This window comes from Notamacropus eugenii, chromosome 1 (assembly GCF_028372415.1).
Source record: "Notamacropus eugenii isolate mMacEug1 chromosome 1, mMacEug1.pri_v2, whole genome shotgun sequence".
Lineage (NCBI taxonomy): Eukaryota > Metazoa > Chordata > Mammalia > Diprotodontia > Macropodidae > Notamacropus > Notamacropus eugenii.
In genome coordinates this window covers 194878356-194896472 of record NC_092872.1, presented here as the reverse complement: position 1 = coordinate 194896472, position 18117 = coordinate 194878356, and the positions used below count along the sequence as shown (strand labels likewise).

General features: G+C 36.5%; 1 protein-coding gene across 5 annotated transcripts in view; it reads right to left on the bottom strand.

Moving 5' to 3' along the window:
• Nucleotides 1-18117, bottom strand: part of ATRNL1 (attractin like 1) — a 1361117-nt gene that overhangs the window by 268536 nt on the left and 1074464 nt on the right. For 4 of the 5 annotated variants that reach the window (XM_072623397.1, XM_072623377.1, XM_072623406.1 and 1 more), the window contains one exon: nt 3258-3372. In XM_072623397.1, the coding sequence (XP_072479498.1) occupies nt 3258-3372 (115 nt within the window). Of the gene's footprint in view, nt 1-1469; nt 1833-3257; nt 3373-18117 lie in introns of those variants that run through there. The other variant, XM_072623394.1, reaches the window with a different exon arrangement.

Below are 18117 nucleotides of genomic sequence, written 5' to 3'. Positions count from 1 at the left end.
TCAGGAGAACACTGAGCTAGATGTGGAAAGGACTTTCCAGGTCAACTGATCCAACCTCCTCATTTAACAAAAAGAATATTGTATCCTGGAGAAATTAAGTGATTTCCCAAGGTCACATGACAAGCAACAGAATTAGGAGCAGAACTCAGGTCCCTCTTAACATATTTTACCTAAAGGTGATTATTACCATGTAGTTAACCAAATGCAATTTTTTCCCCCACAAACTTTGGATCATGCTTTGTTGAAGTCTTTATTTGTGGTATTTATTTAAACCCAAACATTTCTATGAAAGGGAAAATAATCATCCAGTTCTTTACAAACAACACAACAACATTCAATCTGTTTAAACCAAACATTCTGAAGATGATGATGCCATTAGTAATGTTCTCTCTGGAGTTACCACTAGATTTCCAAAGAAAAAGAAATGGAAGATTTAGAGAGCTTGAGAATTTTCCTATGTATAAAATATATGTTTAATTTCATCTCATCAAAGATAGTTTTAACCTAATGAATATCCTATCCAATCCAAGCTTTTGTTACATACCTACTACATGCAAGACATACTTTTAGATTTTGAAGAGATATACATATATATAAATCATTCCTTACTTCTAAGGAACTTGCATTCAATTGAGGATTGGGAGATGGGAGTGGGTAGGGACAGTATATAACTCCATATATGTGTGTGTGTGCATGTTTGTGTGTGTATATATATATATATATACATGATTATTTGAAGAGAGAGGGAATTAATAGGAAAGATTTCCAACAAGATTTGGTTAATGAGTTGAGCTTCCAAGGAAGTCAAGGATCCTAAGAGGGAGAGGTATGGATGGAGTATATTAGTGGCCTAGGGAAGAGTTTTTTAAAGACATAGTAGTAGAGAAAGCATGCCACATTAGAGATCAGGAAGTAGAATAGTCTGACTGGAATGTGGAATATATGAGGGGGAATCAAGGTAAATAGTCCAGGAAAAGAGAGTCTGCAGCTTACTTATAAAGAGCTTGAAGTGACAGCATGAAGAGTTTGTATTTTATTTCAGAAACAAGAGGGAATCACTGGAGCATATTGAACAGAAGAGTGATGTGGTCAGATTTGTGCTTCATGAACTTATTTTGCAGCTATATGGAGGATGAATTGGAAAGGGGAAAGACTCCAACCGTGGAGTTCAATTAAAAGGCTTCTACTGCAATAGTCCAGGTGAGGGTGGTAAAGGCCTGAACTAGCTTGGTGGACATATGACTTCAGGGGATATGGTATATGTATGGGCATGTATATACACGTATATGCATATACACATACCTATATACACTTGTGTATATACATATATGTATGCTTATACACATATATGTGTGTCTGTATACATATATATACACACACATATGCGTATAGGCTGAGTGAATAATTCTGTTATTTTTTCCTTTTCACAATGAATGGTCAAATATGGATACCAGGAAACACAAAGATCCTTTTTCTTGTTGTTCTTGAAAATGATTTAATGATTATTTAAATAAGAGGTGATGTGATACAATGGAAGGAACAATGGATTTGGAGTCAGAGGATTCAAGTTCTAACTCTCCCTCTGCTACTTATGACCCTGTGATCTTAATCAAGTCACTAAACCTCTCTAGAGCTCAGATGCTTCAATGGGATGATTGCCTGCGAACTCTAAATCCATGATCCCATGATCAGTGTTATGTAGCCAAGAACTGTCATTCTGGAAGAAGTCTTCTTCAGAAGAGAAGGTATCTTTGAGAGATGCTCATTAGTGTACCTTCACTATATTGTCTCCAGTTCTCCCCAAATACCACTGTCGTCTAATAATACGTTACCTAAAGAGAGGTAGAATTAACCAGCTAATAAGGCATGTAAAATGTGAAGCAGCTAAATAACAGCCACATTGCTATTCTGCTCATTTTCATCTGTCAGAATTTTAAAGGTGAAGGAGACAGAGTATTGGCAGTTGTCTTCCGTCTCTACAGCAGTGAATTGTATTGTCAGGGGTCTAGAAGAACCTGGATGCACATAACGCAGACCTGTTTTCATTAATGGAAGTGTTTGCTTTGGATCCTATCCCAGTTTTAAAACAACATTTCCATTAGCTGAGCACAGTATCTACAATTATCCATCTTATCTGACCGGGGCAAAATCACTCTAGATGATGTGCCCAGTTTGACAAAATGGTGCTGAAAGCAGAATAGTGGGGGACCCATCCAGATGAAAAGCAAATATATCTCTTTTGGACCGCAGGCTACAAATGGTCTATATGTATACAAGTAACTGTACCAGCAAGATCTATGAATGTACCACATCTACAATCCTTTACTCTGATTCAGTAAAGTCCCCATTCTGATAAAAACATCCCCATCCAAACTTAGTTTCTTTCTTTTGAGGTTTGATATTTTCATATTTCTTATGGTAATAAGAGCAGAAAAATAGGGAAATGTAGGAAGAAGGTCAAAACAAAGTAAAACACAGAGTAAAACCCTAATAAGGGAAGGAGGTGTAGGCAGACTGATGAGATCATCATCAATTACCTTTATTGAAAACCTTCCTGGAACATAGCACTCTATTATATGCTTAGAAATTGAAGGGTAAAGAATATGGATTTGAAAAAGTCCTTGCCCTCAAAACGCATGCATTTCATTAAAGTTGGCTAGGGTAAGCAGTCAGGAAATAGAAGAATAAGAGGATGAAGGAACCAGAGGGAATACGACACGCCTGACTGAAGATGTGAAAACAAGGGCACGCTGTGCTTGACCTGTAACTGAAGTCCAGCTACATCGTCAGTGTTAATGAAGACCTATAAACCTAAATAAAGGGCAAGCTCCACATCAGACCTCCATCATGGTACTGATAACCTAAGGACGTTGAGGAGTTAGCTTTTACTAGCTTTCCAACCATTAAAATAATCTATTCTTGAGTATAAATCTTGCTTGTGCTTCCACATTTGGTACAAGCAGAAATACAACTATGTAGATGACTGGGGAAAATGGTCCTGTTCTAACTGAGAAGGACTATGTGATGAGTCCCATGTTCTGAGCTACTCTGGGACATTTCTGTGCTTTCTTTTCCATGTCAAGGGATTTCCTATTCTAGATTCAAGAAACATTTCAGCCTTTTTAACACACAGCATTCAGTGTTGTAAAAAGAACATCCTGCTAGTTTGGAGGCTAAGGGGAAAAGAAACTGGATGAAGCAGCCTACCTATGCTATTCAGTGTCTAGTCACTTGGAACATAGCAGCGTCCATCTTACCTGATTGGCCAGGGGGTGGGATACCTGATGGTCCTCTCGGGAGACAGAGAAATACAGTCAGAACTGCCGCTTTGTTTCCTGCACATGGCTCTATGGCAATTGGTTTGGGTGCACCCTGGAAAAGAAGATCTATTTTAAGCAGGTATCATTACATAAAATGCACACATCTATTATTTTATGATGACACAGCATAATAAATGAAAAAGATGCTGTACTTGAAGCCAGGAGGACCTGGGTTTGAAGCCTGCCTTTGACAGTGTCACTGTGTGACCTTGCCTATGTCATTTCACTTCTTTCTTAGAGAATGGGCACAATATAATGCTAGCGCCTAACTTGTGAGGGTATTGTGAAGCTGCAATGGTATCGTCGTCATCATCAATTAGTTAGTGCTTTATGTGTACTGCTTTAAGGTTTGCAAAGCATTTTATGTATGGTATCTTGTTTGTCTCAACAACTCTGTGAAGCAGGTGCTATTATTTTCCCATTGTAGAGACGAGGAAATTGAGGCAGAGAGAAGGACTTGCTCAGGGTCACATAATAAGAAATTATCTGAGGCAAGGTTTGTAATCATATCTTCATATTTCCCACTCCAGCACTCTCTCCACTCTGAGATTTGGATGCCTTGATATAACTTATATAATATATGCAAAGTATTTGGCAAAACTTAGAGCGTTACATAAATGTCATTTGTGACTATCCTTTTAACCTTTATAAGGTTCTAGAACTTCTTATACGTGTCTGGCTTGCCTTCTCAGTTGAACTGCCAATGGTCTTCTCTCTACCCATAGAGTTCTGTCTTCTACTTGTTTGCATTCCCAGAACATGCATAGTGTCATGTACACAGAAGGTAATAAACAAATATTTGTTAAATTAATTTTACTGTACTCTATGTATATTTAGTTGAGCTATAAATTGATGCAAACTAAGATAATTTCTTTCCATTCTCTTCTTTAGCCTGTGACATACTAAACAACACCTCTTATCTAATTAAATGATCACAAGTCTAAAGGACTCTGTTGGCAAGATTTTATGGCAATTTATTCAGTGACATACATATTTAATAACTCCCCAAATGCATTTATATTAAGAATATGCCTGCAGGAATCAAGGGGATTTGCATGGATGTCTTCCCACTGAAACACCAAAGGAATCATGGGTTAAATACAATACCACCTTCCATGCTGGAAGGGTATAATTTTAGCTTAGAGATGGTGATTGAGGTAGTACTGTTCAAGTCACTCTGCATGAATTACCCTAGGGAGAAATATCAAAGCCACATCTTTGGATAAAGACAAAATTAGGCATAAGAAGAAAATGATTTTGCTTTAATTATTAGGATTAATGATTTGTTTAGGTTTCTCTATTGATGCTAACTGACCTGTTCGGAAGTATCTTAGTTATACATGGTTATTCACCTATCAGTTAGACTACTGCAGTTTCCAGAAAGTTTAACAAAGGAAGCATTAAAAATAAAATATGTCATTCTTCATGTAAAATTTAGACTGAAATTTTTGGTGAAAATAGTTTTATGTGGTTATAAAAGGTTGTTCCTTTATAGCAGCATAAATCTCAGGCTTTAAAAATTATCATTATGCAGACACAGTTTTAGAGTTTTCAAGATAAAGGCCAGTGACCACTAAAGAATTGCAGGACATGAAAAAATTTTCTGAGAAAATGTGAGGTCTGTAACTACCATGGCTTACATTTGCTTATTTTGTTTTAAGCAAAGTGAAAGATGTTTTCACAATCTGAATAAGTGTTTAATCTTTAGAAGCTTAGTTTTTAAAAAATATTTCATTCAAAATTAGTATAAAATTACATTTCTTCTTTTATAATATATGTGTGTGCGTATGTATTTGGAAGATATATTTGTCCCATTCTGAGGCAAAAAAAGGGAACATATTATTTTGAATCATATTCTTAATCTATTAAACTTTATAATTACATGAAAAGTTATATAGAACTGTTAACTAAATAAAAAGGAATGCTACATTATTAAAATGGAATATATGATAATTTTAAATAAATGTGAAAATATAATTAATTCAAGTTTTTCTCCTTTAGGGCCAGGAATGTTTCATTGTTTCTTTGTTTCTCAAAACCTATTACACTGTTAGACACATCCTTGGCACTTAATAAATGCTCATAACTGAATAATAAAAGTCCTCGTGCATCACTTAATAGTTCTCTTCTATACTATCCATGTTCTCTTCGTGTTAGAATCTTTTGTGTGTGGTAAAGTATAAAATCCATGGGAGGATGGTGGGGGGGGGGAGGATATTTCCTAAATATTTGTTTAGCTCCACTAAGTTTTCTAAATGTCCCTGGTATGAAAAAGCAATCACTTATTCTACTCAATTAGACTTTAATAAACAATAACTAGTTATTTTTACCTTCCTGTAGGACTAAATACTGTCTGAAATAATGACGTTAATAATACACATGGAGCCCAGTGATCAGGACCAATCGTATGTGTTCCCTCTTCTTTCCCTAACAAACTGGATGAGATGCTGCCTGAAGGCCACCTCCTATTAAGACAGACATGAACCCTGGTCTCTTGCTGAGGACACCCTTCTGACTGGTCCCCAACGAATATGTGTAAGGGCAAGCAAAGTAGGATCTTTTGCTGTTTTTGTTTTAGTATAATCAAGTGCTTCTGATGGAATCTTGTCTTTATCAACCAAGAGTCTTTACTAGGAGTAAAGTATAGAAACAAGAGTTTCTTTAGAAACAGTATATGTATTTGTATTGTTAATGTGATTAAAGATCTTCCCATTCATTAATGGGCCTTTTCATTAAAGAGAGTTTGATTAGGGAAGATTTGTAGGAAGGCCCACACCTTTTATTAATGAGGCACTGCTTCACAAGGGGTGGGATGTTCTCTGGCTCCAAAAAATGGTATAAATACTCTGAAGGTGAGGTTTCACTTTGGGGCTTAGTTTTTGGAAGAATGTTTGTGTGCCAGATGAGACTCTGGGAAGCCACTAAGTAGTGTCTCCTGAAAACCCAGATGTTGATGCTTCCCTCTGTGGCAACTATGGTCAGATAGTTGGACCTGTCTGTTGATTTGTGATATATATATATATTGCTTATGTCACACAGTCTGGAACCTCTGTCTGTTGATTTCCTGAACTAAGTGAATGATATATGTGCTTGATTAAAGGAGATTGCTAACCTCTCAAAAGTTGCCTTTGCTTTTAGAAAAGCAGATAAGAAAAACTGTAATAGCAGCACCCCCTGTATATTTGAGGTGCTTACTGTTACAGTAGGCCTGCATCTAAGATTACTGATCACTGCATGTCAGGGGAGGGGGAGGGAATGAACTCTTGTTGGATCCACAAGTCTTCCCCATTAGTATATAAGCCCTGTAAGAGAAGAGATTATTTCATTTCTGTGCTTGCAATTCCAGTGACAAGCAAAAGTTTTACACATTCTACATTTTTAATGGGCAGCTAGGTAGTGCAATGGATAGAGTACTGGACTTGGAATAAGGAAAACCTGAGTTCAAATATGGACTTAGATCTTACTAGCTGTGTACCTCAGGCACTCAACTTTGCCCCAGTTTGCCTCTGTTTCCTCAGCTATAAAATGAGCTGGAGAAGCAAATGGCAAACCACTCCAGTATCTTTGCCAAGAAAACCCCAAATGGGGTCATGGAGAGTAGGACATGACTGAAAATGACTGAACAGAAACAAATGGTCTATACAAGCAAGCTTTGACATGGTTCAAAGTTTTTTGTTTGTTTTATTTTCCAGCGCTTTTTATCCCTTAGAATTCCAGAGGATAGCACAGAAACATTTTGGGGGGTGGTGATGGTATTTCTGCCATTTCCATCCAATCCAGGAGTGGAAAACTATGAGTCAGAAAAAGGACATGGTGAGCTTCCTATACTTGTCCACGTATCCTAAGAGAAATTCAAAGATCTTAGGATTCTTACTGGCTCTCTTCTATCTTTGTTTCCTTCTTCTGAGACCAAGGCAGAGCTTAATGTGGACTAATTCAGAAATGACTTTCTATGCAAGTTCAAGTGTTTTCAGTTTCCTTGTGAAACTGAGTTTCCTAGTTTGAATCAGGTACTGATCTTCTAGAATTGTATCTACTTAAGACCCTACTGATTGGAGATGGATTTGAGATTTAGGATGGGAAAGATCTTAGAGGGTATAGAGTCCAACACTTTCATTTTGCAGAGGAGAAACTGAGGCCCCCAAAAGGGAAAGTGACTTGATCAGGGTCACAAGAGACCTTGAAAAACAAATCTGCAGAACTAGGATATAAAACCAGATTCTGGGCCTCCAAATCCAGTCTGCCTTCCACCCTCTAGCTAAGGGAACATAGTCATATAGTGAAAGGTGAAGGTAGACAGAAGGGATGTGGCCTTTGCCAATTTTATTGTTGCCAGGAGTTGCTCAAGTGGGTCAGTACTCAGGTGATTGGAAAAATAATTATTCAGCAATCCCTTATAGTGTCTTCATATTTTGAGAATAGTCTCATTTGAGTGTTTTACATTCTGAATTTGTTCACTGGCTCCTGGGAACCTTTTGTGTTTTAAGCATCTTCTGTGGTGGGTGAAAAAGTTTAATACCTGTGTTATACTCTGAGTGCCTACTGGAGGTTGGATGCTGTTATCCACATTTGGCAGTCTCGAAAAGAGACATGCCTAAGATTCTTTTAGAGATTATTCTAGTTTAACTCCAGGTGAAGGCAGGTGGAGAGGGTGGGTGGGAAAGAATTAGAACTCAAAATTAAAAAAAAAAAAGAATATTAAAAATTATCTCTATATGTAATTGGGAAAAATAAAATGTTAAAATACTGAGCATTGATCAACTATTTTTTTAGTTACAGAGCAAAAAATGTGATTAATAGCCTATAACACTTAAAAGCAAGAAATTCAGTGGCAACAAAACTCTTTGCAATATATCAGCAATTGAAATGGCCATGGAGAGGATGGAAGAGCACAATGTTGTAGTTCTGGAAAGCTCAATACATAATACTGTTGGTTGCTACTTTTGCCTGTGGTTCCCTTCCAGATAATTATGGAACATAACTATCCTAACTATTACTGTATACATCATATTTACTTTTCTCTACCAACATTTTCATAAAAGAAAATTAATAAAAGAAATATTATCTACTAATTACAATGAAAAACTAGTGGTTAATACTTTCCTATTTCAAGCTCTACATTAATTAGCGTTATTCAGGATTCAAAGAAAGATTTAATTTGCTTTACAGAATTTTAACACCAGAAGCCATTTTTTAAACATTTAACGTCGCAACAGAAAAGTATGGAAAGAAAACTAATATTTCTGATAACCCGAGGTTGGTTGGTTAACAAAAACCCCACGATCAGGAATCAAGTTCATTTCACAATGACATAACCTGCTTGCTGAAATGTGCAATTTATCGTGCATTTTCCATGGTTGCCTTTGAAAATGATAAGGAACGGGTTTGCCTACAGTACTTAGCAACCAGGATCTACTTCTCGGCATTGTCAGGTCTGGTGAACAGAAAACAGCCAACAGTGCCAGAAAAAATCAATGACAGTTTGACAATTAGTTGCTCTTGTATTAAGCATAAGTTTCTTTTCCAAAGCACTTACTTGCTCAGTATATTCCAGTGGGGTGGGGGTTTTATTTTGTTTATACCTAGTGTTTTCTTTTCAAATCCCCTTTTTTGGCATATACAATATGCTTAAACAATGTGGATATGGATTTCAGCATGTAGTGCCTAATTATACAAATGAATGATTAGAAAACTTGCTGAGGTTTTCAATGCAGTCCTTAAGCCTCAGCAAGTGTCTTCTGAAAACAAAACCTGGAAACCCTTAGATGGTTTCCCACTGAACTGTTGCTATTTATCACTGCATTTAGAGTAAATAAAGGGATGAGCTTAAGTGCTAATTCCTTTATGAAGTATATTGTGACTCCCTCATTTGCGAAAGCTCTCCTCTAATTTATTTTAAAATTATTTACTAAATATTTTGTTTGTTTTCCCCCAGTAAAGTATAAGTTTCTTGAGGGCAAGGGATCATATTATATTTGTTGTCTGCTCTTTTCTCCTTTGATTCTTTGGAATAAATGAATGTGCTGACTAAAGGCAGAACACTCATGGGCCCCTCTTAGAAATTCTTATCTATGAGGTTCAATGAGGTTTTGCTCAAATTCTGTAGAGTGAGAATAATCGGTATACATTTGCAGGGTACCACTGCTGGCTACCCTGACAAGAGGGGTTGCCCTAAGTCACTACTGGTTCTAAGGTAGTCAACTTAATTGAACTCCCTCCCATGATTTCAGGTTGCTGAATGGTGGTCTTGAGGTGACTGAATTATCTAAATCAAAACTTTTGAATGATTTTTACAGTGTGACAGCTCACAGTTCACCAGTCTCCTGGGAATTTCATTTATTGGGGATGCTTTGCATACTGGAGAAACAATAGAAGAGATTTGATCTCCCCCGATTGCTGTGAAATAGGTCTCTGTAGATCCCCAATTAAGTACTTCAATTGGAAAGACCTCCAATTTTCCTTAGATGTGACTTACTGTAAGTGCAATTGGTGAATTCTTTTAAATTTTAATGCCCAAGGGATTATAAGAGAGAAAAGATTCTAGGGAGGCCATTCAAGAAAATATCTGGTTGACTGGTCAGTCAAAAAACATTTATTAAGTGCCCCCTACGTGGCAGGCGCTATTTTAAGCACTGGGGTAACAAAAGAAAGGCAAAATACAGCTTGTATCTTTTAGTCTGTTTCTAGTTATTTAGTCTCCATGTAAAACTCTATAGAAATTAGAGTAAAAGAAAAATGGAAAGTAACCCTAGTGAGTTATCTTGAGAACCCATAATGTGACTTCATTCCCTCAGCTTTGTTATCTCAGCATAGATTAAGTTCAGCATAAAGATTGATGTGATATGATGATATGTGATAATCTTCCATTATAGCAATGGATTATAGCCAGGAGTTTTGGGTTCCAGCCCAAGCTCTGTCCTGAGGAAGGCTTTCTGGGCTTCAACTTCTCATCAGCTAGGAAGGATGTAGTACGTGATCTCTGATATGCCTCCCAGTCCTAAATTTCTCTGATTCTGTGGAAGATGAACAAACCAGTATATTGTGTGAAAGGTTTGAGACACTCATACCCTTCAATAACTAATACTTGGTTTGACTACTGGAGGCCTTGAAAGTTTCAATCCTATGGAACATTTTTCTCCTTTTACGCAAGTATTTTAAGTAGTATATCTAATTTCTAAAGTATATTATCATACCGCATGATGAATATATCGTATAAGACTAAGTGGTCACCATCGCATGCCAAAAAAGCAATTAGAAAATTGAATCAAGGAATTAAGGATTAATGTGGCTGTGTAATACCTGTCAGCAGTAATAAGTGTTTTGACAGGAACAGAATAAAGTTTGACACTCTGCACAAATACTCCTATGATATATGAGTGAAATATTAAAAATGCAAACAACTGCACATTAATCATTTTAACATCTCCCAACTAAAACAATTTTAATGGTATTCTGATCAGAATTCATCTATAAATAAAAATGAGTTTTCCAGCAGCTTGCATAACTTTGTATTTGCCATTTAATGATTATTTATATTGATATAAAAATGTAGTTTTGAGTCATATTAGTAAAGTAGAATTAATTTAGCAAGCATTCAAAGTAGCTAGCCTGTTGTCTCCACTCAAAGGTAAACAAGCGTCTTTTTCCTATAGAATGGAGGCCCAGTATTTCAAAAATGGGTTCCTTATTTCGGTGGCTTAGACTCATAAAAGGAGAGCAGAAATCAGATTCTTTCCTTAGTTGCTTTCCATTTTTCAGGAAATGGTACAGGGGAGAAAGGCATGTGATAGTCTTGTTCAAAAGGAGAAGAGCTCATATTAATGAAAGAAATTAAGCTGATCTATACTTTCAGAAACAGGGTTAAGCTGCATTAGAAGTCCATTCAAAGGGAATAATGTATTACACAAGGGAAAAAGGGAAGGAATAAAACAGAATATTCACAGGCTCAGGATGCTTCAGTCCAGTGTGCAAAGGTATGACAAATATAAATTTCATTTTACCTTATCTTAAGCATTTCTCCTTTTAATTAAAGTTTTCCCATGTATAATTGAAATCAGTGTGAATTTTATTTACATTGCTGTGTTAGCAAAGTCTCTCACAACTTTATTGTATGCTTTATTGGAATAGGAGAAATTGAGTATTTTAGATTTCTAAACAAGAATGGAAGCAAAATGGGTTTTTGTTGTTGTTTACAGTATAATCTCTTTAAGAGATGTTGTAAAATATTATAGTGCTCTGTTAATACTTTTTAAAGCTCCAAATGACTATTTGTAATGGTCCTTAAAAACTGTTCCCCTCTTTCTTAATATTTTACAAAATTCCAAATGGAACCTATTCACAGTATATGTTATATTTTATTATCTCCCAAAAGCTCCTAAGGGCAATGAAGGGATGTATAATGGCTATAAGAAGACAGTGGCATGTTACCAATAATATAAACCAAACATATTATTCAGGAGATAGATAACCAGAAAAGGAAGTTGGCTGGTCAGGTAACAAGAGAGAGATAATGGATGACTAGTCTAAGTACTGTATTGGCACCTATATAACATTAAAAATCCTATACAAAATCTAGCCCAATGGGTGAGCCCATTTGGTGGATTTATAGGAAGATATAGCCTAGTTTTATATAAGAAGTCATGGAGGGGTTACTCTCTGCATTGCTGTTTTTCTTTGTAAATCCAAGGCTTGGCACATAGTATGCATGAAATAAGTGCTTCTTGACTTGAGTTAGAATAGGAAGCCTAGTCATGAGATCATAGATCCACTGCATGTGGAAGTCCTGGTGTGCTGTATTTAGAATGTCCTTCTTGGTTTAGTGTACCATGAATCCCAGACTTAGAAGGGATCCTTACAAATCCTTGAATCCAGCCTCCCCGATAATGTCAGAAATCTTTCTATAACCTCCCTGATAGATGATCTTTTGTACAACACTGTATTCAAGTGTTCAAGAAGGAGTATAGAGTGGATCACACAAGACTGAGACTGCCTTGCTATCTCAGGCTTGATGAAAAGTTCTTTGGGTAATCATATTTATGAAGTTATAGCTTAAGTCCCAGTCTAGTGCTTTTTCTAACAATAGACCAGTTAGGAACCATAAATCAAATGGCAAAGCTCTTAATTAGGATAGAAGAGCAAAGTAAATAAAGTGAAATAAAATAGTAGAGACATAATATATTTGTCCCCCTCCCCTTATACAAAGATGTACAATCTCCCATATATGGGAGGGGGAAGGGAGCAACCATCAGATAACTCATACCCTAAGAGTTCCATTGCAACTAAAAAACTTGTTAAAGGAAAGAACACAGAAATTTGAGCTTAAAGACCAGTATGCAACTCTTTCTAGCGATATTGTCATGGGGAAGGTGTTTAAGGTCTATGATAATCAATTTTACTACCTACTTTACATGGTTGTTGAAAGAAAAAATACTTTGTAGACAGTAAAGCCCTAAAGAAAAATGAATTATTATTCTAGTGATTGGGCAATCAATTATTTTGAAAGGCAAATAATTGTTCCATTGTGCTTTTTTGAACAATTTAAATTGGAACAAAAATTTTCTTTATATTTAGATTAAAATCTGTTTCCTATCCACCGGCACCAGCTCTGTCCTCTGGAGACAGGCAGAACAAATCTAATCCCATTTCCCCAGGAGATTTTATAGATATTTGAAGATAATCATGCTCCCTCTCTCTTAAACCTGTTCTCTAGCCAAACATGTCCACTTCCTTCAGCTGTTCCTTATATGACATGAGGTCCAGGACTCTCACCATTCAAATGGCCTTTTTGGGAAGCATTGAATTTATCAATATTTCTCCTAAAAAGTAGTACCCAGAAGTAAATACAGAACTGCAAGGGTGCCCTAAAAAGAGCATAACACAGAAGGACTATTAAGGGCCTTGCTACCAAATTGACTTTTAGCAAACTTTTCTATAGCAGTATCTCAAAAGGCTCTTTTTTAACCTCTTGGTCAAATCCGTTACATAGAGTGAATATTAAATTAAAACATTTATACCTGGGACTGCAATCATAAAAGAACTAAATCAAGAAGCACTGTGAAAACTGTCAGCAGAGGGATATAAAAGTGCAGATTTTGCAATATTCTTAATGTAGAACCAAATGTTAATAACCCTAGCATAACAAATGACTTTCTACCAAGATTATTATACTGATCGCTGCCTACTGAAAGTGAGAAAAACATGGAGGAAATCTTGAAATTAAGGCAATAATTCCTGTTGTCTCTTCACTATATCAAAAGACTACATAATCTTCCTTGTTTTGAGAATCAATTGTTCTCAGTTGAGTTTTCAGGGAGATAATCAGATATAGTACAATGAGTTTGGGCAATATCTTAGGAGACTGGAACGCTGGGACTGACATGGATTAGTTGGGCAATCTAAGAAAAATTGCCCCATCTTTGAGCCTTAGTTTCCACTTTGGTAAATTAAAAATTATATGCCCTCTGTATTTCATGGATATGCAGTGAGCTCAAAGAGGATAAGTGAACAAACATGTAAGTATCCACTCTAGGTATGGTACAAAGGGCAACTAAAAAGTAAATATGCTATAAGACCTGCTTTTAAGGATCTTACAGTATAATGGGATAAAGGATAAACATACTACTATGCTATAAGAATGAAGAATGAAATAAAGAGATAGATAAATGAAGGTATTTTGAAAATAGGAAAGTTGGGGTGTTATTATTAGTAACCAGAGAGTCAAAGTAACTTGTATGTGCTAGAAAGTTTTAAACGCTTTTTTGATGGAACTTTTCCTAGAATATACCATAAACTTCCTGTCTTGGTATTACATATGAAGTATAAATGAACTTTTAAGGACAATGCCTTTTAGTGATAGATATTCACTATGAATATCATCCATTGTGATATGATAGGCTGTGGGTACAAAATTAGACACAGGTTAGAGGGTTGAGTGGGTTTATTCCTTGGGGTCATGAGATTCCTGTTAGAGCTTCTTCTGGGGTACTGGTGACTAGTCCTTTGATAAGGCCCTTACAAGTTGGTGTGCATAGTACTGGAGAAAAACCACCTGTTCATTTTTTGTCTTTCTAGTTGTACCAAATAATATCAATAAGTATGACATCTAGGTCTTATGTCAAAATGAAAAGCAGCACAATTAATAACTATGATGCTGAAATGCAAATGTGATATATCTAAAAAGCTATTTAATAATCTTAATAAATATGTGCAATATGGAAGGCATAGAAATTTTCACCCTTTTTGACACATGAATCACTTGAACTTAGGGAATTTTAAAAATAAAAGTAACATTCCTCAGTATAGACATTAGATTTCCCAGTTGGGGGCTTTGGAGAATTTGGGGAAGTATAATTTTTTTTTTTACTACTGAAGGAAGGAGCTATAAGAGTTAATACATCATCCCTAGGAAGCAATTGGCAGTTTAATCCTAACATTTCATTTTTGTTGTTTTTGTAATTGATTTGTTCATCAAATGCCTACGATGCACCATGGGTACTCCAATTCATTTATAGGAAAAAATCACAATCATGGGAAGAAAAATCAAATGGAATTAACCCTAATGTGTACCTACGTGTAGTGGAAAGCCACAATGCCATGTCTTTGGTGATATTCCTCTGTAATATAAGGGTGTGGAGGGGGATTATCAAATATTTGTTCAGTCACTTGGTAAAAAATAATTCCCTGAATTTCCTGAATTGCAAAAAAAGGTGATTGAACAGTTACCATATGGCACCAATCCCAGAACTACATTGGCAGAATTATTAACAGAGTAAAAGGGCATATAGATGGTTGCTTTCCCTCAGACTTTTTTGGATATCTACATGGTAGACTCTAGTCACTCATCTCTCTCTCTCTCTCCTGTAGGACTGAATCATGCCATTTTTAGTGACACAGATTATACTATTTAATCAAAGGGTCCATGATCTCTTTGGTATAGGTTGGTGTGGGTGAAGATGATAGTAGAACTGGGGTGGCTTGGGGTAAGCCCTGTACTTCGAAACCACTTACACGTGCTAACCCTGGAAAAGCAATTGTTTATCTGTACCCTCAGGGTCTAACTGATCTATTACATCAAATGTAGAACAATGACTAGGCCATCCCTGAATCTGTGGAGAATGCAACTCCCTAATGCTTTGGTAGATGGTTTCATTAGTTGTTGTGAATGAAAAAAAATCATCATCTTACAGTGAGCCTCCTAAAGATAAATGTCTCCAAACACAATGAAGCTGGTCCTTACATGACAGATCTTCAGTCTGTCTTGGATCTATGTAGCTCAAGCCTTTCCAGCTCAGTGGGACCTCACTCTTATTGGCATAGCCATTGAGAACCTCGAGTGTGCTCCAAACCATAAGGAAGAGAGCTCTAGTGGAGGGCCAACATTCTAATGAAAACATTAAAAGCATAATCAAGTTTTTCAGAGCACTTTTTTGTTAGAAATAGATAAGATGCTGCATTGGTTAGAAAGTTCAGGGTGAAAAAAATCACTCAAGATGTTCAGCTGCCTCACAGCTGAAATGTTAAAGCAACAAAACTATGTGCTTTGGACAGATAGTTGAGTTTTGAACATAGTTTATCAGGGCAAGACTTTTTTTTTTACTTTTCTGTAGATCTAACCCAAATAGCTGAAAAGCAGTGTTTTTACCTCTCTGCTCTCTCCATAATATACCTAGCTCAGCAATCCTTGCATTTCCTGTGGAAGTTTAGGATAAAGGCAAGGAGGGCAAGATGGGATTGGGCTGCAGCCTGAATATGGGACCTACTTAGTTGACCTAATGCTACTGCTTTCTGATTTCAGATGTTTCTGCTCAAACAATTTGACTGTATTAAGTTAGCCACCTCATCAGAGTTTGCTTTAGAAAATGCAACATATCAGGGTGAATAAAATATCTCCCAAATTCAGTTTTCTCCTAAAGTTCCTTGTTCATTGCAACTGAAAATTAATGACCAGTGCCTGTGAAATGATCCTTCTTCTGGTTAGACTCACACTGCTTTACTAACTCCCTCTTGGTCCTACTAATTATCTAATTGATTAAGCCTTTGAGGAACCTTCTGTCACTGGGTGTGGTCCATTACACACATCTGGCTTTTTATTCTTTTCTTTTTTTCAAAGAGACACTGTAGATTAATTAAAATAAGCCAAGTAGAAAGCAGAAAACAATGGGGAAAACTCTTGATCTTTTTCAAACCAGTCTCTAACAGAAAAACCAGAAAAATGTTTCTGTGTTAAATTTCTTTCTGAGCTATTTTGGAAATGCTTATGAAGTGCCATATTGAATGCATCAGAATGAATCCTGATGCCCTAGAACATTTCCCCTTACTACGATGGTGTTGGGAACTGCTTTCCTAAGGGAGATAAGGCATACATCACATGGCAGGGCTAATATACCAAACAGAATGGTTGGGGATAATTCATTTACCTTATGTGGAGTTAACATCAAACCAAAAGCAGTTGACTTGTGAAATAGTTTTGTGAAAGTAGTTATAATCCTTGCAACTTTGAAACTCAGAGAGACAAATTTAATTGAAATGAATATTTGCATGTTACCTTGTAGCTGTCATATGATACATTATACCATATTGAAAATCATCGTTCACACGTATTTTGGGTCCACTGTAAGATGTGATGCCAATTGTGCTCTGAGGTGATTCTTTATCTCCTTATCCCAGTCATTCCATTAGAAACGTTTTCTTTACTAAACCAGAACTGGAAATTAGCTAATTTCATTTTCTTCCTTTGGGCAACCACTTTGCAAATAATTTAGTCAACAAATATTCATTTTGTTTTTCACTAATTTTTCAGTTGTGTCCAAATCTCCATGACTCCATTTGGAGTTTTCTTGGCAAAGATACTGGAGTGTTGCCCTTTCCTTCTCCAGGTCATTTTACAGATGAGGAACTGAGGCAGACAGGGTTAAGTGACTTGCCCAGAGTCTCATAGCTAGTAAGTGTCTGAGGCTGGATTTGAATTCATGAAGATGAGACTGCCTGATTCCAAGGCCAGTGCTGTATTCATTGTTCTGCCTAGCTGCGAAAGTATTCATTAAGCTCCTACTATTTGCCAAGTGTTAAGGATACAAGTATGAATTAATATAACAATTTCTACCTGAAAGGATTCAATGGGAGAAACAAGCACTTACACAGTGCATATATACAAGCATATGCATAAATATATATGTATACAAATTATATATATATATATATATATACATAGCATATATGTAGATTGAATAAATTTAAAAAGTAATTAAATATAAGGTAGTTTAGGAGGTTAAGTGCACTAGCAGTTGGGAGTACCAGGAAAGGCTTCATGCACATGGTGCCTGAATTCTGTCATAAAGGAAGAGAGGAACTCTCTGAGGTAGATGTAAGAGGGAAGTACATTACAGGTATGTAGGATAGTCAGAGAAAGGGCAGAAGGCAGGAGATAGAGTATGCTGAGAGAAAAAGCCAATTTGGCAGTCTCACTGAGTGCAGGAGGAGGAGTAATGCCCAATGAGGCTAGGAAAATAGAATGGGGCCAGGCTGGGAAGGGCTTTAAAAGTTAAACAGAGGATTTTATATTTGATCCTAGAGTCAAGAGGAAGCCATGAAGTTGGCAGAGTGGGGAAGCCACCCGCTCAGGTCTGCCCTTAAGGAAATTATTTTGGCAGCAGTGTGTAGGCTGTTGCTGTGGTGAGAGATTTAGGGCAGGAAGACCAATTTCGAGGTAGATGCAATAATCAAGATGAGAGTTGATGAGGGCCTGAACTGAGGTGGTAGCTGTGTGAATGGAGAGAAGCAATCAACTTTGAGAGATCTG